Genomic DNA, 27,967 nt, shown 5'->3' with positions numbered 1-27,967 from the left:
GAACAGAAGACGCCATATAGGCGAAGGTTGGGATGCCTGCTCGCCCGTTGAAAAGCACAGCTTTATCTTGATGTCCAGTTCGGCCTTCGCATCTGTGCACCAGTTCTAGTGCCTGCGGGGTTGACAGATGTGTTTTGCGAAATGTACATTCACCACCCGTTGTCTGACAGTGTCTCCACCACCGGTGAGAAGTCAGGGCGCTGATGTTTTGCGAGGCGATGCTCCGCATGCAGCACCATTGCCGTAACTGGGAATTCCTACAGTGACATTGACAAAGTTGGAGTGGTGAGCGAGCGGAGAGAGGAAACTCCCTTGGTGGACCTCATGTGCTAGCCGCCTGCATAGTGCTTGTACGCGGCCTTCATATGGGCCCGTATGCGTATGGATCCTTGAGAAAGCCGAGAGAGCCGCAGAGAAACGCCATGCATCTAAAGGTAGGCAAACATGTATGTCAGATGCCTCGCTGCCGTGCCTCCGTTTACTGGAGAGCTCTGCTCACGGTCCGTCTGGACGCAATTTTTGGCATTGTCAGATCGGCCGCCGAGGTGACGTTAAGCCTCAGTCGTTCTCGCTGGCAATAAGCACGATGTCGATACAGCGCTAGCCGTTGTACCATCATAAGAGCAGTCCCCTCCAGACAACGTAAGCGGGCTATGTTCCCCTCCAGACAACGTAAGCGGGCTATGTTCCCCTCCAGACAACGTAAGCGAGCTATGTTTCCCCTCCAGACAACGTAGCGAGCTATGTTTCCCCTCCCAGACAACGTAAGCGGGCTATGTTCCCTCACAGACAACGTAAGCGGGCTATGTTCCCTCCAGACAACGTAAGCGAGCTATGTTCCCCTCCAGACAACGTAAGGGGCTATGTTCCCCTCCAGACAACGTAAGCGGCTATGTTCCCCTCCAGACAACGTAAGCGGCTATGTTCTCCAGACAAGTAAGCGGGCTATGTTCCCCTCCAGACACACGTAAGCGGGCTATGCCCTCCAGACAACGTAAGCGGGCTATGTTCCCCTCCAGACAACGTAAGCGGGCTATGTTCCCCTCCAGACAACGTAAGCGGGTGTTCCCCTCCAGACAACGTAAGAGGGCTATGTTCCCTCCAGACAACGTAAGCGGGCTATGCATGACTCAAAATCGCTGGCATGTTCATGATATAGCTGCTAACGCTTCGGTCTCCTCGGAATCGCGTGTGAGCTGCATGGGCTTGTAGCGTGAGCTTTGCCATGGCTGTAAGCTTTCCATCCGACTATTCTTTGTCACCAAAACATAACATAAGGGGGCGATTCCATTTTCCCACTCATGACGTATCTTCCTGTAGTTACGGGGTTATCAGAAACTGACTTGCCTCTTCCTGATATGCCTATTGCACATAGGAATGACACTTGCTTTGAATTGTCTTATTCCATGGTAAAGTGAGTGCTGCTACATCTGCTGTTTAAGTGCGGGTGAAGAGTCCCAAGTCCTCCTTTTTATACGAACACCTAGGGACGTATCGTCCATATATTAATTTGCAGAGCAGTGGATGTAAAGATGAGGTCGGTAGCAAGCCTTGCTCAAACCGCGACGCCCGAGCATTCACTGGTGCTACAGGTAGACTGATACCCGCAGGACCATCAGCTTGCTCGTGATGCGTGCCCATGCGTAAAAAACGCCTGCATTTTGTGTCAGTATTAGCTTCAGAATGGCTTTGTCTCCAGCTCGCTTCCGCCATACAAGGCTGTCAGCATGCGACAGCATGCAACATGCCACGCTAACCACTTACATTTTCGTAGAGAGCAGCGCCCATGCCAAAACTCGCAGTGTCGGTGTTGGACACCTAGACCTTGCAGTTTAGGAACAAAATAAAGGGGTATAATGCAGGATGTCGAGACTTATCGACAACATTGATCGTGATTCGAGTCGGGTATGAGGCGGTATCGTATGTAGGTAAACCAGGCGCGTTGGTGGCGTGCAAAATCGGCGTCCCCTTCCTCGTGCATTTTTTGGAAGATCATTCAGGCGCGGGAAGGACGAACGGCTGAGCCTCATTTACTTTGATGGTGTGTTGGCTATTATTTATTACTGTAGCCGACAGTTGTAGGATCCTTGCTTGCATTCTTATGGGCACGGCAACCTAGAACGCTCGCCAACCATCAATGCGTTGCTGATGTGATAGAGTTATAGTAATGCTGCCTTCGTCCGCTAGGAGGCATCACAAATCTGATCTGGTCTACAGGCCTTCGGCACCCACCGTTGGCCAAATGCGAGGTCTATATTTATTATGTTGAGTTCTCCTGCTTTGGCCAGGATGGTGTTCACCCCGGATCGAACATGTCTTCATTGTGAGAAGGTACTTGTTTTACTTGCGGGTTTCCTTTCTCCTGGTGTTAATAACTGCATGCTTGGAATCCTGTGTTTTCGACGTATCTTTGTCTCCATGTGCCTTCGCTCGTGCAAAAGTACCTCAGACTTGAAACGCAAGTCTGAACTCTTAGGGAAAAGTTTTTCGTCGGCTTTGTTAGTTACCTTATTAACTTTTGAATATGATGCTCAAACATCGCAGTCTTGAATGAAGTTTCAGATTTGTTCTCATTCTTAGCTCAGCGCCTTTTTGCTGTTTTTTTTTCTAGCAGCGAACCAGATCACATGGAAACTGCGATGCCAGCTGCTCTTATGATGCTATCAAAACATGTTTTAGTTAGCTTGCTTTCTTGCTGTCTGTGTTCAAGCCTTTTTAAAAGGCGGTACATTGGTTTTTCGCAATATCTTTGCTGAACCTCCTAACTGTTCTCAGATGAGACAAGTGATGGTGCACATCTGCGTGATGTTTTAGCCCAGTGAGTACGAACGGGGGTAATACCGTGTCCCAGGGACGTCACGTGGTTGTAACACCTAGGCTTCCAGTGGGTGGTCGTCTTCGAGGAGAGAGGAGAGGGGGGGGGGGGCAACAAGGCGCTGCCGCGGTGGGGGCGGACGGACTACATGGCCCCGGGGTATGTATGTATCACATGGTTCTGTAGCTCCTCTCATTGGGGGTCGGCGTGTTGTGTTCCTGCGTCGGGCACCATATCACTTGTATCCTGGACTCTGGCTTCGCGACATCCGTCGCTGCCCTTTCCCTGTTCCTGGGTATGTGTGGTTGCATCACTTTCGGTCATCGCGACAGCACGTGATAGCTACAAATTGTGTGAAGGCGCTGAGCTTATAACTAATCCCTGCAGTCGACAAAGTGGCTTTCAGGGACCTGTCAAAAAACTTACTCTCGTTTTATGTTACATAAAACGAGCATAAAACTCTGAATCCAATAAACAGATTGAACGCCACCACGTTCTTGTCTCCCATGGAGTTTTCGCTGGAGCCAAGATTTGTCAATGACAAGCAATAGCGCTAAGTCAAATGTGCATCATAGCCGCCACGCCGCTCGGCTCACGGACCGTTCCACGCAGCCTACAACTGGCGCGACCGCGGATTAGTGTTTGCCGAGCGTTGCATGGCTCATGTCATGGCCGGTATGGCATGTGAGCTGCGTTGTGTACTGAACATTTCCAAACGTTAGAAAGTGTCAGGAGGCGCAATCCTCGTTGCAACTTGACCTTCCGCTCCTTTCTATCTGATCGATAGGTGACGTGTGTGCCGTTAAAGCTCACTTTGCCGCGATGCCGCTCGCGTGGCATTGACAAATTTTGGGGACCTTCGGGCGGTGAGGTTCCTTGGATCTCCGTACCTGTCACGATCACATTTCATGGTACCGGGCTAGGGCAGACGAACTCGGTAGTCATGAATCAGATTGGAAGAGTAAGATATGCCAAATATCACCAGCTGTATGCTACGGGCATTTTCCAGCGTCATTCGTGAGGAACTACTTGGAGCTGTTTCCGATTCTAAGCGGTTGTCGGAGATCGCATAAAAGTGGATGGTTGTTGATGTCTGGAAGTTCCTCCTCTTCGCCAGTTGAGCAGATTGTTGTTGTCTGGGAACGTCTGCTACTGGCCACTGCTGAAGCAAGCGGCTGCTCCTGTCTGGGAGCTCGCACCTGTCCGTTCGGGTCAAGCGAGGTCACGAGTTACATCCAAGGGCTTATTCGATATCATCTGAGGTCGTTGTATCAGGTTTCTGGTCTTTGGCTTTATATGGCCTTGCATTATGATATAACTATTGACTGATGGTACTGATACCTTGTAGAAGTTGTGCTAGTAATATGTTGCAGGGGTTTTAAGACTTTAATGGTGTGACTCCGGTTTTGGATGAATTTACCTTACTTTACCATTACCACTGTTACATCTCAGTCACTTTAGTTCGTGATGTAACGGGTTGGACACCATTGCTTGCGGCGATGACATTTGCTCTAACTTACGGGGCATATTCTGACCATCTCCCGTATGCAGGATTTTTCAATGGGGAGGCAACTAAAAATTTGACGAATACAAAGTCTTGTGCGCAATCTCTGGCGTGTCATAAAACAACAATCGCATGTTCTCGATCTTATTATTTTCATGTGTTTGCCCGGAGTTTCGAACTGTCAAATTTGGCCAGGCACATCATGATGCATATAATAAGTCAAAAGGCAGGGGGACACGTACCCCGGGATTACCATGTTCATGTGCCCTTGCCTTTCGTCACACAAAAAAATTCGAGAATCGCCCATCCGATTTTGATAGGACAAACGTAGTTCGGTTTGTCTAAACCACGTCTGCATACCGCAGCCTCTCAAATTCAAAAGTCTCAATAATAAGATATCAGAAAATTTTGAAAATTTCGAGTGTATTCGAAGATTAATGTGTCCATATTTATTAAAGGCTTGTCGTACGAACGTGGTTCAGTTAGAAATGTACTGGTCTTCCATATGTACAAAGCTAAAACCGAAATGGATGGGATCAGGATTGGCAAAAATTGTGTTTTTTAGGTAATACATTTGTGCTGTTTCTTGTTAACACAGCCGCGAAGTTTATTGCTTTCAGCCTAAGTTGTGGTGTTAGGTATATTGGACAGTGGCGGGTTCAGGTGAACAATTTGGGGAGGCACCATTAACATCCCTTTTAACGTCAACCCACCCCTTGGCTCTCCCACTTTGAGATATCTGGGCGCGCTCCTGCCAGATGCTCGAGATGTATATTCAGTATGCTTCATGCAGACGGTTGTGTAACTTTGCTTTCCCATTTTATTTCATCCCTAAATGGTATGGAAGTATACCACACACCCTCGCTTTCATTTGGTCTCATGTAACACAGAGGAGCCCCGAAATACGAGAGCCTAGCCTGGAGCCGCCTATGTCCAAAATTTCTGCTCTGAAAATCGTATGCAATACGCGCACAATGGAAATTATTTCAACATACGCTGGTAGCATTTGTCAATCAAGTGTGCGAGCAATGCACAAGCATTCTCCACCATGTTCAGTGCCCAAGTACGCCACGACCAGGAAATTGGTGTGCGTCCGCAGTTTCTGTGATTCATGTGACTGTATGAACGTAGGTATCTGCAATCTTCAGCTTACCCTAGAGTGCAACAGAAATGTGCCAAACAATATTGCGTTTGATGCTCCAGGCTGCGTACCAAAACGCGATTGCGTGCTACCGTCTCTGCGCAACCAATTTTTCTGAAATTTTGGCAGAACACATGCGACGCAAGGCTTTGGAGTGGCAAGCAAACAAATATTTTGGCAGGCAAAATCTGCCCGCGCGTAGAAAACTGGACCAATGACATGATCTCCGTTAATTGGACATGATTTTCAAACCGTTTCATCAGGTCACCTCGGCATTGCATGGCCAAGGATCACGACCACTGATGATCTACAAGGCATGAATTCCATGCCCTCAGAAGCATGGGCAAAAGTACTCAGCGCATACGTAGCTACGAATGCGTCATGTAACGCTGATCCTCCTCATTTCGTCGTGCTGAAGGACGAGAGGTAGGCCACGGCAGTGACCGATGTAAACTTCCGGTCCGGAAAACAGCCCTTTAAAACGAATTTGGCCCAAATTCCGTCACGTTGCACCGGATGTTTTAGGGGATGTTTTAAAAATCGGGGGGGGGGGAGGAGGGGTCTTGTGCTCTTAATCACTCCGATGTTTTCGTCGCATTTGCTGACTGCCCCCCGGCCACCGTCGGCGTGGCTTGAGTTCGTGCCTCCGCCATTCAAAGAAACCATGGCTGAGGAAGGATGGTAGCTGGTACAATACCATTCTGATAAATGCGAAGTTCCAACTGCAGGGAACCCCATTATCGGGCGGGGGCGTGTTTTAGCGGTCGCGGACAAGTCCCGCGGTCGTTCCTCCTGATCACCCCCCCCCCCCTCCTCACCCCCCCCCCCCCCACCTCCCACACCCCAGGAACGGAACTGGTGCATGACGGGGAGCCGGATGCGGTCTCCGGATGTTAAGACCCGGCACTGGGCAGCCGGCTTTAAAATGGCGACCCTCGAATCTCGTGAGTGAAGCTGCAGCCTCAACAAGCTGGGTGAAATGCCATGGAACTGGAGGAATGTAGTGAGCATAATACATTTTGTGATGAGTTTTAGCGTTACCTGTGACAGAACTGTCGTAGTTGATGGGACCAGACTTGTGCTTGATTCTTCTTGGCGAGATTTAACAAATTGAGTTACGTATTTTGAATGGCTGATTCAGGTTCTGAATCACGCAAGGAGGGGCTGGCTTAAGACTCGAGTAAAGTTGATTCTAATTAATCGGTTAACAGAAAATATGACGCCAGCACCGTCGGAAGATATTTGGCAGCTGTGGTTGTGACCTAAAATAGAGAAGGGCGCAACGTTATGAGTGCCAATCAAAGCAAGGGGAGATACCAAGCTTTTATTTCGTCGTTTTTGACGTCACTTGCAGAACATCGTGAATCGGCGCTAATTTGTGTGGAATGGAATATTAATAAACTTCTCAAAATTGTTCTTACAAATATAAAAATTCAACTTCCGCTAAACAATATTTTACCGAACCGATAAACAATACTTTGCACTCCTCAGTGCTGACATCTATGTCAAAAATCACAGCCTCTTTGTTTTGCATTGAAATAAAGCATATAATACCATTTTTATCAGAATAAGACGTGTCATATATTTTGTATCACCTCAACTAGATAGGCCCAATTGCTGAGAAGCTCATCTGGCAAAAAACAGACATGTTTAGAAAGCAGTCAAAGATAATCGGCAATGTACAGCATTTCAGCGAACACGGAACATAACATGGGACCAAACTAAACGGCCTCAAACGCTGAATTTGATGGGCACATGTCACTTTCGTCAACGGCATAAGCGCAAACCCGCGCATCACAGGCGATTGCAAGTTTCAGAAATCGATGAGGCGACCCGTTCTCATGCCCCAAACATAACGCCGTTGTAGTCTCAAAATCGACACGACCGAAACGCAAATTTGGGAGGAAAACGGAACTCACTGATGTACGTGGCCCCTCATCCAGTAAGCACCTGCTTTCGCCCACACTAATGGCCAGCCGAAAGAAGCGAAGTCCTGCTTTCTTGAAGGCGTCAGGACCAGCCTTCTGTGCTTCAGGCGTGCACATCGAAGTTTATTTCGCTCCGCTTCACTTGCTGCCAACATTCGAACTGCCTTCTCCACAGCCTGAGTGTGGAAAACAACATCGTAAAACCGTTTCTTTGATGCTTCTGAGCTCCTCTTTACTGTATGTTCTGTCAGTGGCGGCTCTACGACAGCCTTTCCGTGCCAGTCGAATGACTGACCATAATCGTCGGCAACGAAGTGCTCAGCTGGCGGGGTGAACGGGTGAGAATCTTCCTGACGTATCAAGGCAGCATTTATCGATGCGGTTTACGACCTAGGCTCTGATCTGTGCATGCTTGCCGTTCAGTATCATCAAAGGAACAGTTTCGGGATGAAACCAGTACGTTTTCCTTTCCATCATGGCTGTATTATCTCATGCATGTGGTCTGGGAAAGGCCTGAGGAGATTAAGAGAATGCAGCATGTTCTCTGACCCACTGACGCACGTATCGTTTTGCCTTAGGTGGAACCACATTGGACCGTAGTGGCATACAAAACAAAAACACGTCAGTTCCTGAAGATGGGTGCTTGGATTTTCCATCGACATGTATATCCGTTGCAGATGTGCACCGAGTGCGTGCCACCTGCATTGTGTATAACATGATGTTGTATGTGTGCAAACGAATTCAGACATTTATATGGCGATTAAGGTTTTGACAGCTCGCAAGGGAGTGGGTGTCCACTAATGGTGTATGTCTATTCGCCTTAGGTATGAACTTTGGTTATATTTCGTAAGCGAAGCAAGGCTAATATGGTCCACGTCATCAGAATACGGGCGCAGCGACAGCAGGATATTGGTGGTGTGTTTGAGACACTGAAAACTAGTGTTGCCTCTAAATATGAACATTGATAAAGCAGAGCAAACACTCGTATTGACCCCGAGTATAATATATGACCCAGAAAAGTAGCGTGCTAGCTATGAACGTAACCAAACGTTACCTTGCGTGGCATAGCGGCCCGAATATGCGGCTCGCTTAGTCCGACGAAACCGTGCTCTGGATCGAAACCGGACGAAACGGAAACTTTGCGAAGCCGTGTCCCGCTCTTGAGGCTGGCAGCCACGTCACAGAGGATCCACTGGTCAGAACTGGGGTCAGCAGCCGTGGGTGCCGTCACCTCGGCGATATCGCCATTGGTGGCACGGAGCTGGACGACAGGCAACTCATGCACTGCTCCTGCCGCCGCTTTGCGGGGCGGTGCCGGGAACGATCTCGGTTCAGTTGTCACACAATCAATCTCGTTGAACAGCTGGCGCAAAGTACGCTTGTTCGCCGCAGCTGGCAGATGAACCAGTGCACAGGTGTCTTGTTGACCGGTTCAAACCGCCGGCAGATGCCGTCAGAGCGTCCGTTGTTTACCGTGGTGCCAGCACACCCAAGAACAATCACGTCTATATCTATCTCATACACACACACACACACACACACACACATATATATATATATATATATATATATATATATATATATATATATATATACTCACAGGCCTGCTAGGAGTTTGCTGTACTAGTCTATGGCCATAGGAGACGGTGTGCTGAAGTTGGGCTTAAGTGTCTAGCATGTCCTCCACCGGGCTTTGCTATGCGAATATCGCATACCACCAGATGTACTCCAACTGCTTAGACGTATGTATTTACCCGCCACGTTATCTGTAGCAGCATAGGCACGGCGTTCGGGTGATGAGAAGCTGGGACGATGATGTATTGCGGTGCTGCTGAGTCCATGCAGTATCAAAGCAGTTTTGGGTATACAATACATATATATATATATATATATATATATATATATATATATATATATATAGTGCGAGTTTCCGGCCAGGGTTAACGACATATTACAGCAAGCTTTGACAAGAAACGAAGACAAGACAAACAATCAACCGTCCAACTGAATTATCAAAATCAAATGGCATCTGATTACAAATAAGACGAAAAGCTCTACGTGAAATTATCTGTCGGCGTTTAAAAGGCAAGGCCGACCACAAAATGAACACTTTCAATTATCAACACGATAGGAGAATTTCTAACTTTTTTTAGAAACAGCCCAGACAAACCGACAAAGTAAAATACACCAATGTAGTGTATCAATTCAAATGCAATTTCGAAGGCCGCATGCTTCGTTCCACATGCTGCATTGGTGTGACCACGATACTCACGACGCCTGATAATGCACTTCGTGACGGGGCACCCCTGGAGTGCATGTGACACTTCGTGACGGGGCACCCCTGGAGTGCATGCGACACGAACATGGTAAAACATTGACACAACAATTGACGGGCAACACTGATATTCTTTTAACTTGCAATGGCAGAAGACGTCTTTAAAGTTGGGAAAGCACATTGGTTCATGAATTCTCCCCATCCCTAACAAGCAAAGAAATTATTGCACAATCCGTGAGTTATTACATGGGGGACGGCAAATATCATGGATGTGATTGTGGTGATGTGTCTTTATAGTGTTATCATCGTGGGTGCATTTTATATGTATCAAACTAACAGTGCGATTTTTTTCTTACCTTAGTTTGCTCTTACTTCAGTTGTCTTCCCTGACTATATATATATATATATATATATATATATATATATATGTATATACACGTTTTGAATGTTTGGTAGTTGGCATTTAGCGGGGAGACATTATTTTTTGTATATGTGAAAGAAACCTAGGTGTACGGGAGAAACCAGTTGTTCCATGGCAAAGCCTTCAAAAACATGTCACCAAACTCGAGCAGCGAGGAGTATAGCAGGTCTCTTAGCAAGGTCGTTAACTCTTCACAAGAACGTAGAACTCATAATGCAGAATAACCAGAAGATAAATGCCTTTCTTTCCCATGCCAAGGAATTTCACCAGTTGACGCAAGGACTGAAATTTAAGAAGAGCTTATTTGGACACGCCGAGCATCTTTAAGATGTAAATCAATAAGAGCGTTTGGCGGGTTGGCACCATCAATGCCCATAAGGAATCGGTGACGGTTTTGGTTGGGTACATGTTTGAGAGAAATAAAAATTGCATGTAAGACATCGGCAGATGGTTGAATGTGTGAAACGTTTACGAAATGGCGGATAGATGCTTCGAGAAATGCTCCACAATACTACCTTTTACATTTATTTGGGTCATGATTAGTTCCACTCACACCACTTTTGCAATTGGTAACGCAGAAGTGTTGGTATGGGTGTAGCCTTTCCTGAAACCCTCGCATGTTTTAGAGCTAAAGTGTTGGGCAAACGCAGACGGGTGCGTATCACTGATTAGAAATAGATAGGGACTGGGCATATAGGGACATCGTCGCGGGCAGCGGGTGGATCGAGCGGTGTAATGTTACTCCTGACGGCCTCTAGAATCAATGTTATGTGTCTGGAAGCGATGCCTTAGTGACGCCCACGTCGCTAGCTCTTCTTTCAGCGAAGCAAGCGGAAACCACAGAGAAATGAGTGGATTCGATGTCCGGTGTGTGAAATAGCGCTGCATTCGCATCGTGTCAGTGTGATCCACGGTTGTTAAAAAGCTTGTGAGCGTTGACTGAGACATATCGTGTATGCTTGGCCACGATTCAACGTGACGCCGCAGCTGACGTCACTTCCGGCGCTGACGGCGTCGCCTTTTCACGCAGGGAATCAAACGGGGTCGCTCGTTCATCACTAACCTCACAAAATAACGATGTCACAGGGTTAGACAATGTTATAAGGCTAAACCATGCAGTTTTTAAGCATCATTGTAATTGTGTACAGGCTCACAGTTGTTTCGGAGAGGTTTGCTTTGCTGGAGTATTGCATTCTTACGCTAACATCTGCTTTGGATATGTGAAGGGAATGGTCACCTTGTTTCCGCCATTTTGCAGTGTGCTTTCATAATGAAAGTGTTGCGTAATGACTGTACACCACCCAATTGGCATTTGTGTCGAATATTTTTGCAAGCTAGATAGTGATGTGGTCCCGTTTCTGGATGGGCCATTTGGATGCATGTAATTTTGGTTCATGTATGTTTTGGTGGCTGTCCTTCCGCTCTGCTCAGAGCTCACACAAACATCTGCGGTTAAAGCATGCCTGTTGCAACCGTTGACATGTGCCTTTGATCCGTGTTCCCGTTCGACACAATCACGTCATTTATGATTTCGAATGAAGAATGTGTAGGTTGATGCGAATCAAGTTTAATTCACCCGAATTGGTGCAATCCTTGACTGCATTATAATTCTGAATCGAACCTTGCATAGGTTTGTGCGGGACAGTTGTTGCAGTGTTGACAACAGCGTCACTGGCATCCGAAAAGCGCACATACAGTAAACGACTCAGCAAAGCCGCGTCGCCATCAACGACTGCTGAAAGGATGCCGGAGCTGCGGGCCTCAACTAAACGTGTCCAGTGTACTACACCGTGTCATGAACGAGCGAACACGCGCCAAAGAGCTGGCTCGAGCGCCGGCGCGCTGGCGCGACATCCTCGCCGCGGAGATGGTGCCCTCGCCGGTGACTGCGGGCCCAGCCGACCTCAAGTATTCGTCCCGCGGGGATGGTGCCCTCGCCGGTGACTGCGGGCCCAGCCGACCTCAAGTATTCGTCCCGCGGGAATGGTGCCCTCGCCGGTGACCGCGGGCCGACACCCAGCCGACCTCAAGTATTCGTCTCGCGGGGATGGTGCCCTCGCCGGTGACTGCGGGCCGACACCCAGCCGACCTCAAGTATTCGTCCCGCGGGGATGGTGCCCTCGCCGGTGACCGCGGGCCGACACCCAGCCGACCTCAAGTATTCGTCCCGCGGGGATGGTGCCCTCGCCGGTGACTGCGGGCTCAGCCGACCTCAAGTATTCGTCCCGCGGGAATGGTGCCCTCGCCGGTGACTGCAGGTGGACACCCAGCCGACCTCAAGTATTCGTCCTGCGGGAATGGTGCCCTCGCCGGTGACTGCGGGCCCAGCCGACCTCAAGTATTCGTCCTGCGGGGATCACCCGGCAGACGAATGTTTAAAGGGAATGTTCCACATTTGTACGGCGTTTTGGACTGAAATGGCCATCTTGAGAACAAGCTGATGCAGTTTACGGGTAAGCCCTTTTTAAGACCCAAAACGCTCTGGTTCCTGAGTTACACGCCCGCAATGTACAAAAAGTCTTCTTTAAAGCCTATTTCAAAATCGCCCTCTGATTATTGACGCCATAGAAACGTCAGATCCCCGTGATATTGCAGGCTGTTTTTTGTTTATGGTCAAAACAACATGGCCACTGCTACATTCGCAAAGGCGATGGTGCTGTACATGTGGTACAGTCCGCGGAGGACGATTGGCTGTCACTAAGATTTTACTGCTGAATGTGTGTCGCGAACACAAGCGTCAGCAATTTCGAGTTGTGCGACACTCGTGAACGGGTCATTTTTTCTTATTTCTAGGCCATAGGTCAATGTCACAAAAAAGAACGTCACTGTCTGCAAAAAAGTGCGGCACCCAAAAAAATGGACACTCTCCCGAAGTTTTAAAAAAGAAGACGCGACGGCAAATCTGCCTTTTTTCTCCTGCTGGCGTTTTTTCTTCTACTAACGTATCTCTTACAGACAGCTCAGTTGGCGCCTTGTGTCGCAGAGCACAGAACCTTGCACGGGTTTATGGGTTAGCAAGGCATTATGAAATTAGGGAAACATTGCAGTAATTTCAGATATATAGTGATCTAAGTATTTCACACATATGGTACGACAAATTTAAGTATTGAACAAAAAATTGTGTTTTTGAAGAAGCTCTTGAGCCGCATTACCATGAACATCCGTTGGGACTTTGTTTCGAAGGGAGGTCACGGTGAAGTCCGGTGTCGTGACTGAAGATCTGTGCGGAAATTGTGAAAAAACCGGCAATTTGATAGTTCCTCAAACTGCGCAAATGTCAGATCGTACTTATTTGACAAAAGAGTGTGAATCCGGATCTCGAAATGCGTGTGATCACCGGTGTGTGTGCCAGTAGCTTGTATTGGCATTGATGTGATGGGGAATGTGCGTGCGAGGTTTGTACTTCTGAGAGAGAACATTGTTTTGGTATTCTTTAGTCTACTGACATTCAATGAAATGTGATGCCTATTGGTATTGATGCCTGCCTCTACCTTTATGTTTGTCTTTGAACATGACAAAGGAATGCTGGCAAACTGAGAGAAACACTAGCACTCTCATTGCAGGGGTGTACAAAGGCAAGTACTGGTACTGGTACTTCATTATAATCTTGCCAACATTGTGAACCTATTGAGGTATTACAGCATGTAACTAATTCATTGCATGTTATTATATCAGCAATTCATTTTGGCAGCAGGGGCTGGTGTGTGCAGCGCACTAATGGACATGCTCAGCATAGGCTCGCATTATATGGCTTTGCAAAATTGCTTTTCCCCAAAGAATTCTGAAAATATAGCTTTATTGTTACTGATACACATTGTACTGCCTTCATAAATCTTGTATGCAGGCGAGCATTGCTCCTGAGTAATCAATGCCATAGTCACTGCAACTTGGGATGCGTGGGGTGCTGGGTGCTGAGAAAGGTGGCAAAGTATTGCTGTTGGTGTCTTGGACAGCACTTAATAATATGTTTATCATGAGCCTGGTGTGCACTGGTAGCTTCATCACTTCCTTGCATTTTGCCCATCCAACCATAACTACATACACTTCTCATGTCTCCAGCCTTGTGTAAGGTCAGCATGTTCGCAGTGCCATTTCATCACATGTAAAATGGACGGATTCCCGAAGCAGGCTGAGCAGGTGATGCCACTTTTGGTTGTCTGCTTTGCTGAAAGTGATTTGTATATTGTATCATGTGTTTTTGGTTAGTCATATGTCAGATGGGAAGTCAGTGCAAGAGTGCATGCTTGACCCATCTTTTCATGTCGGGATTTATTATGAAAGCGGCATGGATTGCGGTCGAAAAACCATACTGTTGTTCATTACACTATGCCACAGAACAGCACCGATATCGTGCCAACATGAAGCTTTTGACCAGTGCTATTACACAATGTACCACATTGGTTGAGCACTCTTTATAAAGCCTATGAGATAGCAGCTTATAATATATGAATGACTGGTAAAAATGTATTTAAAAATTCCAAAGGACTGCCTACGGAAAGATGTCGTTGCACCACAATCGTTATATCGGTGCTAACTTTTGATTGCATGAACAATGCCAAGCAAAAAAAAAGAAGATTTGATAGCCCAACCTTACCATCCTTACTATAGCAAGAGCAATTCTTTGACAATCAATGCATGGCAACGTTACAAATTTATGAACTCCCGCATGACACCACATTTCCATTTACAAACAATACAGACAACGTTACAAATTTATTAATTTTGGCACGGCACCCCATTCCCAGTTACAAATAATAAGGACAGGGACTACTGTGCGAGTCACATGATATCAATGTCAGAACTACAGCATTGCGCGCAACGATGGGTCGACAATAAAGCATTGACAAAATCATCGACAGCAAAGCAGCAACAGCAGCAGCACAGCACATCGTGCTTTGACATCAATAATCTGCCCCAAAAGCTGCTGGTCGCTACGTTGCGTATGTCAAACAGTCCACCAAAGCTCTTCTTACGGCCAGCACCAATACAACAAAATCCACAAATAACTTACCCACCAGTGCGGCCCCCTGACACGGCCTCCGCGACGAGAATGGCCGGTTGGCGTCAGCTTTCGTATGTTTCGAGATATTCTTTAGGTCTGGCTGCCAGATGCTGCCAGGTTTTGCTGTGGTCACAAATTCATTTCATGACGCCATCAAGCAATGACGTAATGGGGCACATTTTTATCAACTTTGAAATTTTGCTACTTAGCGTCGTTTTGAACTTTGAAAGCTTACCTATAGTTACAAAAAAATTCCCATCATATCTGATGCCTAACTCAATATCTTCAAATGTGGAACATTCCCTTTAATGCTGCCCAGACCCAGACCTGGGCCGTCTCGTGTGGGTGGCCGACCAGATGCTTCACGACGCCGCGTGTGCCTCTGCTGGACGCGTCTCGTCCGGCTGTGTGGCGCGTCTGACAGCGCAAGACCGTATCAGCCGCGGCGGCGCGCAGCATCCGCTGATGCCCGGCCGCCGCGCCGGCCCGATGCTTCGCGGGCCGCCACGACGCGCCCCCGCAACAGAGCAGACCGCGGCACGCGCGTCGCGGCGCCGCACCGCACCGCACAGGCCGAATACAGACGGGAGGTCTGCGAAGGTCGGAGGCCTGCCTCCCTGATGGGTGCAGAGGGTGAGGTGGCGTACTGAGCCGCAGAGTTGCCGAAGACCGCGCAGGAAAGCAAACCCCTCGACAGTGACAAGCGACAGCGGAGGGCGCCGTATCCATTGGCACTTGGCAGGTGTGTCTACAGCAAAACAATATTCCGCAGCCAGACAGCGAACCTGAACAGAAACATGTGCAGAGAATACGGCACCCTGCGGCGGGAGCGGGATGCCGGGCTGCTTACGTACGGACTGTCTGCGTACAGTGGCGTGTCACTCCGCCATTGGGACGGCGTGACAGGTGTACACTGCAGCACCGTCACTTAAACGGTAGTGTGTGAAATTATTCCACCCAAACGCGCTTGATTGAATTTGCTGGCTCTTAAACGGGTTAATGTTTGCGCAAAGTATTATATGCTAAGTAGTGTATGCTCCTTACAAAAATTAGGTACCTTTATACCTTGAGTCGCTAAGTGAGACATATTTTTAATGAATTTTAGGTCATGGACTTTGCTCACAGGGTCGAAAGATGCATATATAAAACGGGCGCGAAAGGCGAGCCAGTGTTGGCAGTGCACACACATTTCTTCTCAGAACACTGGTGAAAAAGTGACACGCTGCCCATACTTTGACGTGACAAATTAAACAAAGTTACATCAAATACACCATCTTTGCGTAGATGAAAACTACATGATTTTCCAAGATGAAATCTCTTTTTTGGAGGTGCTTTAAGGAAGTTAAAAGTCTAACACTGGAAAGTAAATACCAAGATGGTGGTTTAATGGTGTCAAATGCAATTACGCAAGCTGGAAGTTTCAAACTATGTGTTCAAAAATTTCTGGACGTTCCTGCCTCGATGATGACAGTCAAGAAAAGTGGGAAAAAAGTATGCGATCTGCCGTCTCATTGAAAAGTGAAAATTGTTGTCTCGCTGCTGTGGAAACCCTATCACGTGAAAGAACAGAACCAAACCTGTTTTGGGAACAGATCTGCGAAATGTGGAACCGGGTAAAATTGAATGGAAAATAAGAGCTAGAAGCAATATTTAATCAGGACTTGTGCAAAAGGGACACATTCACCTGGAATCAACTGAGTCCTTGGACAAAAAAGGGTTAGTCTAGAAGATCAGTCGTGTTACAAGATGTACACAGCTCTACTGCCCTGAAAATCCTAAGAGCGCCATAAATTGGAAATGGAAACAACGTTTATGCTTTGTCAGCGCAATCAATCAGACACTGCACACCAATAGCTTGGAGACAGCCTTTGTGTCTCCGATTGCTCGGAGACATTAAGGCTGAAAACCCCAAAGAGCCTCAGAACCTTGATATATATATATATATATATATATATATATATATATATATATATATGATGTTGCGTAGAACCACAGCTGTAAAATGGCCGTGTCAAAGCTCTCCATCAAAGAACTTCTAAAAGCCGTCGACGGGCAGGACCATGATAGGTGGCAGCCTGAGATATCTATTCCCCTAGAGTGGGGAGAAATGTATGAGCAGCTTCGCTCGCTCACAAGGGATGTTCGCTTGAACTGGTTGCAGTGTGATATGGTAAAAAGGATGTCGCCGACCAGCATTCTACTCTAATTGTACGGCATTGCAGGCTCAGACAGATTCAAAACACGCCCTTTGTACCTAGGTATACCGATATATTGGAACTTTAATTATGATGATGTCTCATGACCGGAGCGCTGTGGCCTGGCATTAAGTATATTATCGGAATGCAGACGGGCTTTAGAGGTGCCAAACATACCTGAAAGCGCAACGCACTGACATTGCTACCGCACACATGCATTTAACAATTTTGGCGGCAAAATGTTAAGTATCAGTGAATAGAGAATACCACGTTGCCATTGGCAAGCAGCAATGTAAGCGATACATCCGGGAGGCATGCTGAGGTGATACATTTGGTAAAAGTGATACATCTACCAAATGAAAGGCAAAACAGAGACTGTCAAAAACCACTGGGCCCAGTCTTGAGCAAAATTCGGCAAAGCCAAATTTTTCACCGAGATTCTTAGACGGGACTCCTATTGCACATGGGGGTTTCAGCACACATCGGAACCGACTTGTCGTGGTCTGTGATGGTGTCTTTGATGACGGCTAGCCAGTATCCCTGTGCGAGTCTCTCCTGCATGACCTTGCGACCTCGCTGCGATGTGTAGTTGACGTAAGCACTGTTCGACTCCGTCGTTTACTGTCACAAACATTTTGACATGGCATGACGAATTGGAAACAACTGCAATTGTTGGGATGAGGGGCATACGTTGAGCAGACGTAAATATAGAAAAAGTGATGTTAGATGCGACCAATTTCAAAAGTATGGCCAAACCGAAATCGAAGTGCTTGCGAACATTGTCTTCAAATAATGGTCGATTTGGTTCTGAGTCGAAAATCCGACTGATTTCTGAAATGGCTATTAGGGCCTTAGCGTGTCAAACTTTCTTCCCATGAAATTCTTTCCATGGTTTTAAGTGCACTGAAAAGCTGTTCCTGAAGCGTCGGGGTTCATTGGTTGTATCTCAAAATTCATCGCATATTATATGGGTAACAAAATTGTTTTAGGCTTCTTTTAAATTGGTCTCGTCCTGAACAGCAAGAAAGTATAAACTTTTCGTTACCTGTCAAACGCCATTATGAAGGAATTCCTGGTGGTCAGTTTAACGCATATTTAAGTGATGAGACGAATTTATCTCAAATAAAAGTAGTGCATCTAATAACATTTACAAAGTAAAAACAAGAGAGTCTACAGCGCAGTAAAGCTCTCCGGACTGGAGTGCCCACTGGCTGCCAAGTCTCGGACTTCCTTGGTGAACAAAATCTAGTTCAATAGCCAGAACTCGTGAGCAGCACAGCACATGTATCCTTACAGGGTTTAGGAATTGCTTTTTTAATAAAAAAATGAAATACGGGTAGTCATAGGTGCATGCTGCTTCTGCAATACGTGTTCATGCCAATGAGGGCATGTGTTTTTCATGACCGAATTATGTTCCCAACAGTATATGGAAGTGGAGAAAATTGACAGATATGGGAAGAAAGGCCTAAAATGTTCAAGGCTTTTATCATTAGTAGTTGCCAGACCTACAAGACATTAAGGCCAGTGGATGAGTGAAGATCAGAAGTCTGGTTGGAGGCATGATTTTTGACGTTCGCATTCATTGCGTGGGTAGGGAGGGAGGGAAAAAGGTGGAAAAATGGGTCTTGACAATTGCCTTACACTTGCCACTGCCGACATTGCACTGCGTCTAGTCTGACTCGGACCAATATTTCGTTAGCAACACTTAGGCACGGCGTGGTATGAAGTAGATACGGCACGAGACCGCTGTTTACATTGCGGCTCCTTTTTACACCGACAAGAAATGTTCTGCATTGCAATAACGGATACATTTTTTAAAGCCACTTCAATCGTTTGCATTCCACTCGCAAAAATATGGTCACGCGTGCAGTGCCCCCAGTTGTTACGCAGTACTGTGATGAGGGAAATATGGAATACATACCCAAGGAACTAAGAAAATACGCTCGTCGATGTTGCTTTCCGGAGTTTAACAACAATGACAAAGATATTCAGTCACGGCACGGTCAGATACTTTAAACTGGGTGATTATGACATTTGCATCGCTGGCATCTGTGGTGACATCGGCAGCGTACAAGCAATGACAGGTGCTTTGCTTGCCTAACCTTGTATGAACTAAACATTGGGCTTGGCAAATGATCTGACTCTGGCCGTCACCTGCTGCCAGACTTCTCACAAACGCACCGGCAAACAAGGCGACACCGGCTATTACCAAGGTTGTTCGGAACTCAAAGTGCCCTATTGATCAAGGCCAGCAGGGGTTGTGTTATCTTCCCAATATTTCATCCACTCGCACAGCGCATGAGACGACTAGCAATGCAATATATACTTTGCGTAGCGACTTTGGGGATCGTAGGGTGTTCCCACGTTGCATATGTGATGCCATGACAGCGCAAAGATCCTGTGTATGTTTGAATGGGTTTTCTCTCCTTTTTGAACACACAAATGAATTTCTGGTTGCTCTGGCTGCAAGTTTTGTATGTATGGATAGTTTTGTTATGTTCAAATGAAAAATTACCACATTTAAATGCAACAATTTTAAAGCTTTTAACCACATAGCTTCTTGAAATTTTTCGACCGAGTTATGCTGTTTGGACATCGTAGAAAGTATTCTTGATATGGCTTGGTTATCTATGGTGACGCAATAGTCACTGTAAGTCATGCCGAGACGACACAGATTTTAGATTTGCTTTGCCGCATCGGATCTTGTATTTATGCGTATGCCCTGCAGCAATTCGTCACTTCTCGAAGCCCACGTTTTGATGACATACCGATGGAAGGGACTGGATGTAGCTTTTGCAATGTTACTTGCCAGCCCTCAACTATGTCTCCCTACCAATTCGCTTTCGGCAATTACCCCCGTTTCCAACGCAAAAAGGGGTTTTGCCAAGCTTTTACTGACATACTCATAGTCATCATTCGCTATTGTGCAGATGGTTTATACACCTATGATATCATACTGAGCCGTCGTGGGCATCCGCCAGTGCGCATGGAGCAGGGCAGCATTGAGTATTCGTTGTTCGTGCGCGCATATCCATCCGTTTCCCACGTTACGCCCCCGTTGTGAAACCTACTGTAAAAACATTATTATAAGATCATGTGTTTTTCAAACCTGTGTTCTGTTGCAGTCGCTGAGTCGGGAACCTCTGGTCGGAATGGATGGGCCACGGCATGGCCACACCCCCAATTCCCACCAATCCAAGTGAGTATAACTCGGCATAAACACCGCTGCATCCTCCTCATTGTCAAGCACTTTGCGCAGCGACGTTCTATTACAACGGTGGTGTGAATTGGAACGTGTCTTGCAGGGGAGTATGAAGGATTTTGTAATGAGGACGCAACCAAAATTTCGTACTTAAAAACTATCTGGTATCTGTCGTAGCGTTACATTTCTAACATCGCGTAAGTGATATCGCACGTGTCCATTATACTCATTCGTGGGTGTGTAACTTAGCTGTGTGTTGTCGACATGTAGTCACATGGATATTTATTTATGTGAACATTGTATGCAGAGGGCATGATACTTCGCCCCCGCCCCTCAAATTCACCGCTGGCTGCTTGTGACTGTTACCCCGGTCACACTCACTATATTGGCCTCCAGACATACTTCGCGACCTTTTCACGATAGCATAACGGTGGCAGATTACGTCGGATTCAGCTGTCTCGGCGGCGTGGAGGATCCGTGATGGTGCACCAGAGTAGTAAGGGGACATACGCCCTTTGCTCTTCGCCAAGGAAGCAAACATATCTTCTTGCCTCCCCTGCCGTTTCATCATGACCCACCATACCATCAGAAGGTCCCAAGTGGCCTAGACAAAAGTCCCATAAAATTAAAGAGGGGGGGGGGGACTCTTGAGGCACGCAGGAGACAATATGTCACCCTGTGAGGGGGGGGGACTCTTGAGGCACGCAGGAGACAATGTGTCACCCTGTGAGGGGGGGACTCTTGAGGCACGCAGGAGACAATGTGTCACCCTGTGAGGGGGGGGACTCTTGAGGCACGCAGGAGACAATGTGTCACCCTGTGAGGGGGGACTCTTGAGGCACGCAGGAGACAATATGTCACCCTGTGAGGGGGGGACTCTTGAGGCACGCAGGAGACAATGTGTCACCCTGTGAGGGGGGGGACTCTTGAGGCACGCAGGAGACAATGTGTCACCCTGTGAGGGAGGGGACTCTTGAGGCACGCAGGAGACAATGTGTCACCCTGTGAGATCCAAAATTGCCAGCATCAAGCCCTATTGGTCGACAGGAGGCCCAGGTGACCCAAAGGAAACTCCATCATGTATAGAAGGCGCAATCAAAACACGCAAGCCCTGCTAGCCAAAGAGAAGGCTCCTCATAGAAAACCAGAGAATCCATGATGCCACGCACCGCTAGATCTACTTGCCCTCGTAAAAAGTTGACGCCCCTGCAGCGGGCGGTCCGCCCACCGCGTCTCGAAGCCAGCGACAGACGCAGTGCACTCGGGCTTTGGTCAGGGGCCGTCGGGCGCTGAATGAGAACGGGTAAGAGAACTGGGTGAGAACGATCGGAAGTCCTGGACACCGACCGGCTACCGGAGCCGGCGACGCAGCGCGTGAAGTGAGAATCAAGCCTGGAAAGGGCGACATGGTGCTAGTCTTTTGTTTTGCTGAGGATGTGCCCCTTCACTAGCCAGCTATCAGCTACTCGTATGGTCGGCGTGCTGGGACTCTAACCCCTAGTGACGGTGGGGGGGGGGGGGGGGGGGGCTGGTTGCCAATGAGCTCTCGTCACCATTGAGGTCCCGGCGCCATTGAGGTCCCGGCACCATTGAGGTCCCGGCGCCATTGAGGTCCCGGCACCATTGAGGTCCCGGCACCATTGAGGTCCCGGCACCATTGAGGTCCCGGCGCCATTGAGGTCCCGGCACCATTGAGGTCCCGGCACCATTGAGGTCCCGGCGCCATTGAGGTCCCGGCGCCATTGAGGTCCCGGCGCCATTGAGCTCCCAGCACCATTGAGCTGAGCTCCCGGCGCCGTAACGCGAAGTGTGCAGACATCACGTAAGTGGTTAAGGGCAGATGGTGGAAGAAGACAGTGTAGGAATTCGATCATTTCAGAAGAGCGTGGCAACATGTGCGCGCTATTGTTCGCCTGGGCGGCGTGCTAGCGCACAACCTATGTGGCCAGTCAGCGTGCCGCCATATTATTTTTGTTTGGAGGTGGATAGGCGTGCATGCAAAGGGGGTTGTGAGATGCCAATGCCTAGAACCCACCGTCAGTGAAGATTTCGAACTCACTCAAATGCGGCTTCTTAAGTTTAATGGCGTAGTTGCAGGCTTAGCTGGTTAAGCCTGTCAGATGCTCAGAGAGAAGCTTAGTGTCGGGGTTTCCACGTGGCCTTTTCCGTGAAAAGTACTCTTATCTTCGAATTGTTCTCGCGGAACGTGTTTTGTGCGATGTTTTGTAGATCACATTCTCCACCGAGCACTCACGTGAGATCCGCCCCTCTGGAGCAGTTCAAATGAGCCGCAGTGTCTGGACCAGTCAGGGCCGACACGGACCCCAGTGGCCGGTGGACATTGCGACGCTACCCAGATGTCAGCTGAGAGATAATGGGTTGGGTTGTCAACGGCATCAACTATATGTAAACTGAATCAATTAACGCAGCCGTTGTTTAGACGCTTAAGAGCAACCATTGAGATATGGGCGATCCGTTGTCGTCTAACACGCAAATGGCCAATGTGTTGCCGGTATTTCGTGGTGTTTTGCTTCAGAAAAGGGGTATCGAACAGTTGCCGCTCTTCCGATTGTGAAGAATAGATGCAAGACGAGTGGCTTTTTATTCCAGCGTGCCCTGTCTCTCCACCCAAAGGCAATGATTTATCCCCGTAAGAATGATTGTAATGTGATGGCTATGATGTCTTGGATAAGGTACACGAGCTAGATCATTCCCCAGGGATGCACGTGGGTAAGCAATGGTGATTAATATGGTCCCTTATGCATTTAGATCTTGTTTGTTTCCCTACAGCTCCCACCCGGTCTTCCAGACAGCGGTTTACGCCATGATTGCCCTCACCTTCGTATAGTTACATTGGTGGTATCGTTGGTGCGTGGTGTTGCTCATCTAACGTCAGAGAAAAACATGATGGCGAATCCACGGCAACAACGACGCTACTGGCCTGATATGCCGAACTTGCCCCTCCCCTTCCCCCCCCCCCCCCGCTCTCGTCATTCGTTGTTTGTTGCGCCCATAGAGTAAGACCACGATCACGGTGAATGTTAAGATCCCTGATGCAAGCGTTACGTATTTTGCGTTGGCCGTGTCCGTGTTCGGTCATGCTCTGTCGCCGCCCGCGGCCTTGTCTGCCAGCTTGTCTGTTGTGAGCGTGCCTTAGCGCCGTGACCCCACGCAGCCAGCTGAAAAGGTCAATCTCCTCAAAGCGAGCGCGCGGTTGCTGGCTGCTGGTTTGTTTGCTCGTGAGCGAGACTTGGTCAAGGGCTCATCGGATCTGTAAGCCAGCCGGATTGACAAACACATCTCTGTTTACGTCTTGGGATACTGGGCAGACGCTCCTCAATCTCTGCGCTGTTTTAGAGGGCTGTGGTGATCTTGTGCTGTATTTTTCATTTCAAGTGGTAAGCACAGGTGGTTTTCGGCTCGGCGTGTGTGCGTACATATTCGCGCATGTTAGATCGAGCTTGCTGCCTCCGTCATCGAAGCCAACGCCCAGGTATGCCACCCGACTCGCCAGGCGAGCGCTTGTCATTTTTGCCGGATTGTGTCGCTGGATGACCGTTAGTTTTCAGATCGCAGCCTTTTTAATACAAGACACTTCGTTACTGTATGCCACGTGCTGAGTGTTGGCTAAAGAGTGGGTCGCCTTTGGAGGTCGTCACACAGAGGCGCTGGAATGAAGGCTGATCTTCCGGTGTTTTTTATTAGAGGCTCATAATGCAGTTTAGCATCTCCTTCCACGTCAGTTTGGTCACAAAATCACACTGTGATACAGCGCTTTCATTCAATTTGTGGTGTAAAACGTGGCCAAAGCCGTAAACAGCACGTTTCCGCTCTTCCAATGTCACTGGCGCCACGAGAGAGCTGGTCGGGTGCCAGTCGCAGAACAAATGTTTGAAAGACTCTAACCGGTTTGCCGCACTGCGGTTCGGTTGGGCCTTGACATTGCTGAGGAGCTTGCATTACCTCGTGCGCGGAATCGACCCCGCCTGATCGCGATTATACCAGCAGCGATGTTTCTCGAAATACGTACCGTGATGATGGGAGCACTCGAACACTCGAATCCAGTACAAAATGCGTTTCCAAACATGTAGCTGGGCATGTGTTTGGCTGCAGGTGGATAAGCCAGGGTAAAATCGCTTAACAGCTCATGCTTTATATCGTGCAGAGTGAGGCGTTCGGTGAAAGAATTTTGTCGCAAGCGCCATTTAAAGTACAATAATACGAGCTCTTGTGAATAAATTCGAGGCACAAGGTTTCCGTTCAAAATTAGACGTACATCATCTTGATATGAATGGCAGACTTATCATCGATGGTGGCACATGCAGGCCACCTGGCCTTCATAATGTCCAGGATCTCCGCCTGTGCCAGGCAGGACTGGTCAGATATCCCCCTTCATGCCCGTGCACTGTCACACCGTTGCCGCACCGTTTGCGTCGCTGATCATACCTGGCTGGTTACTATAGCAACTCTGGCCTCCACAAATGGCAGTCTGCTATAGCTACAGCTATAGCAGATAGGGGTCAGTCAGTAAAAGGGGCTTTCGGAAAAGCGGCCCTGTCTTGGACTTAAAGTCAGTTTCGGTGGAGACAAGTGCATCATTCCTTTTGTTTAGCGGTTAGGCATTGCAGTGAGTATGCTAACTTTCTTGCTTTTACTAACTGTTAGATGAGACGCGTACGGTTTGGTCAGTAATGCCAGTTTTCTCGAAGTCTTTCTGAATAGCTCAGATTTGCGGCCTAACGTAGCCGCTCCTGTGTTAAGAATCTCACCAGACTACCTGCTTACGTTTATGAAAGTAATGCATTTAACTAGCCCTAGATTTTACCAACTGGTGTGTTCTGTAACGTTTGCAACACACTGATTTCTCAAAATACGTGTATGATAAATGTTACGAAAACTTGAAGCACTGCTTACACAAAATAATAAACGAACATTAAGCTGATATCCCGCGAATTCAACTAAACGTTAAACTGTAGCTCTGATTTAACCCCTATAGCGTTTACCGTGGCTGCTCTTTTCTAGACTTCGTGAATGGGACTTTGAATGGAAATGGGAATGGGCTTCTTTGACTTTGGGAATGGGAGTACCACTCGGTCCACAGTGACGCACTGGTTCAAACTTCAACCTATTCGCTCCTCGGTAACAGACCCTTGCCGTTCGCTGGGACGATCACAAAGTTCCTTGATTGGCATCGGTAGAGATGCCACAACGGTTGTGATTACGGTGGTCGTGACAGCAAGGAAGAAGTGTAGTGCTGTTACAAAGCGTTGATAGCGTGATTTGAATTAAAAAATTATTAAAACTGATGCCCTTACGATGTCTTGACGGCGCTGCAGTAGTACTACCCTGCGTTATAATCAGACGTTACCTGCTCTAAGGTTTTACCAGAGCGTGTGTTTGAAATATGCCCCAAAGATGCGATACCGCCTTTAAAACGGGCCCGACCGTCAGCGTTTCGTTCGGACGAACGACTCAATTTGAAGCCATTTTTGCTGATCGTGATCGACAACGCAGACTGCTGCCGGGCCGTGTGTGAACTTCGAACCTGAGTGTAGTATTGTATGCAGACTGCACCGACTCAGCGGGCTCCACGGCGGATGTTCAGTACACTTTCCGCCTGCCGTGCCAGCTCAGCTGCTCTAACTGTAGTACTGTATGCAGACTGCACCGGCTCAGCGGGCGCCACGGCGGACGTTCAGTACACCTTCCGCCTGCCGAGCCAGCCCAGCTGCTCTAAGCGTCAGAGGTACTGGTCACCTTTTGAAGATATTGGGGCAGGTGCTAAATCTGACGAAAAAGTTTATTCTTGCAACGACTGCGATGCTCTGCTGTATAGTGCTTTGAATAGAATAAGAATAAGAATGTTGTGCTGAGTACTAAAACTCATGTAATAAGTAAGAAGGTCCTTATCATGTCGTCCTCTGTTTGCGTCATGTAACATTCTTATGACGTCAGAACTGCTCGAGGACAATGAACAGCCTGTCCTAGAATGACCCCCAGATACGTGAGAATATGTTGAACATTTTACCGCGGGCGAAACTATTCTTGACAGAAAGTTGCAGTGTCAGGTAGTTGAACGATTGTAAAAAGAATTTCCTCGCATGACGTAAAATAAGGACATGCATCTAAGGGTGACCTTGAGGTGGTCTTCACTCACTGCTGTGCACAAATTCACTTCAGGCTCAGAAAACCAAAAGGGTCAAAGGGTATTTTTAAAAAGTCCCGTTTGAATTTGGCGTAAGCTTCGCGTAAGTCGCGTAACGGGCCATCTCACTTCAAAATCCGATGCAAATGTGGAGCAATCTCTTTGATCGTATGTGGCTTGTACGTATTTTTAGAACGTCATTGTGCGTATGAGGCGAAGCGTTTGCGGGGCATGAGATTGTATATTTCACGTGAAGGAATCAGCAAGTGGTAGAACGTCTGCATTCACCTTGGATTCCGGTGACATTCGGCAAATCCGAAGAGAGTTTACCGTCGGCGGCTGCACTCCAGCGGTATTACTACTACTAGATTGGCTGCTGTGGGTGTTCACACGCGTAGGAAAAAGCACCCAACCCCTGGAAATGTAGAATGTGACTTCCTCGCGCTGCGCCGCTCGCTAATGGTGAACGCCTGTTAAAAGGAGGGGAGCATTGGAAAGGGTGGTGGTCATGCGTGACCTGGATTGTCGTGACCTAGGTCATCGGGGGAAGAGCTGACGTTCGGAACTCATACGGACCTGTGGGATCCGACTGACATCAGGTCTTTGCATTTCGATTTTTCCAAACAGGTGTGAACAATAAGCTGGGAATGAAAAAGAACATTAGGAATTCAACAAGATTTCCAAACTGATAGAAAAACATATCATCGTATCAATGCAGCGGCAGCACGACAACACGACACGGCTGTCTGCTGTGCCTATACATATTATATGTCTGTTCGCAGCCCCGCAAACGGCCTATCACTAGTCCTTTTCTCCCCGGATATTTCGCCTCGGCCGCCCTCCTCCTGCACGTCGGTTTCATTTTACATGTGCATTATTTGTGTAAGCACCGTCGGGCGTGGGCTGTTTTCAAGATTCCATCAAAGCCATGCAATCAATTTTACGGCAAAAGTGTGATGGGACACTTCGCTGTGTAGTGCTATGAAGTTATAAACAAGGCTCATCAAATATGTGCTCGTGTGGAAGCGGTGGTTGCCGACCACTTTACTATACCCCTTTTGCTGAATATCCTTCCTGCCTCGGTGTCTGATGGCTGTTGTGCCACTGCGCTACTCACATTACATGCCATGTATTTTCTCTTCATGGCTTCATTCGTTATCAGTTTCTCTGCACCCGTTGATGACCAATCAATCAAAGCTTTGGTCAACACTCAGCGGAATCAGTCCTCAAGTTTCATTCAGTTTCATAGGTGGAAGGACGAAACATGTTTTGAATCGTGCGATGCTTTTTGTTTGTTTTATTTCATCGTTCGCTTTTCAAGCCATAACATTTTCGCCAA

The 27,967-nt window shown here is 47.8% G+C and overlaps 1 protein-coding gene across 1 annotated transcript in view; it reads left to right on the top strand.

The window, feature by feature from the left end:
* Positions 1-27,967, top strand: part of LOC119111032 (zinc finger protein PLAG1) — a 69,232-nt gene that overhangs the window by 35,855 nt on the left and 5,410 nt on the right. Inside the window, exon 2 of the mRNA XM_037234856.1 lies at positions 20,407-20,480. Within this exon, the coding sequence (XP_037090751.1) occupies positions 20,438-20,480 (43 nt within the window). The 5' untranslated portion in view covers positions 20,407-20,437. The remainder of the gene's footprint in view (positions 1-20,406; positions 20,481-27,967) is intronic.

This window comes from Pollicipes pollicipes, unplaced genomic scaffold, assembly GCF_011947565.3.
Source record: "Pollicipes pollicipes isolate AB1234 unplaced genomic scaffold, Ppol_2.1 Scaffold_7258;HRSCAF=8750_pilon_pilon_pilon, whole genome shotgun sequence".
Taxonomy (NCBI): domain Eukaryota; kingdom Metazoa; phylum Arthropoda; class Thecostraca; order Pollicipedomorpha; family Pollicipedidae; genus Pollicipes; species Pollicipes pollicipes.
Note: the sequence above shows the minus strand (reverse complement) of the source record. Positions and strands in the feature narration are given on the sequence as shown.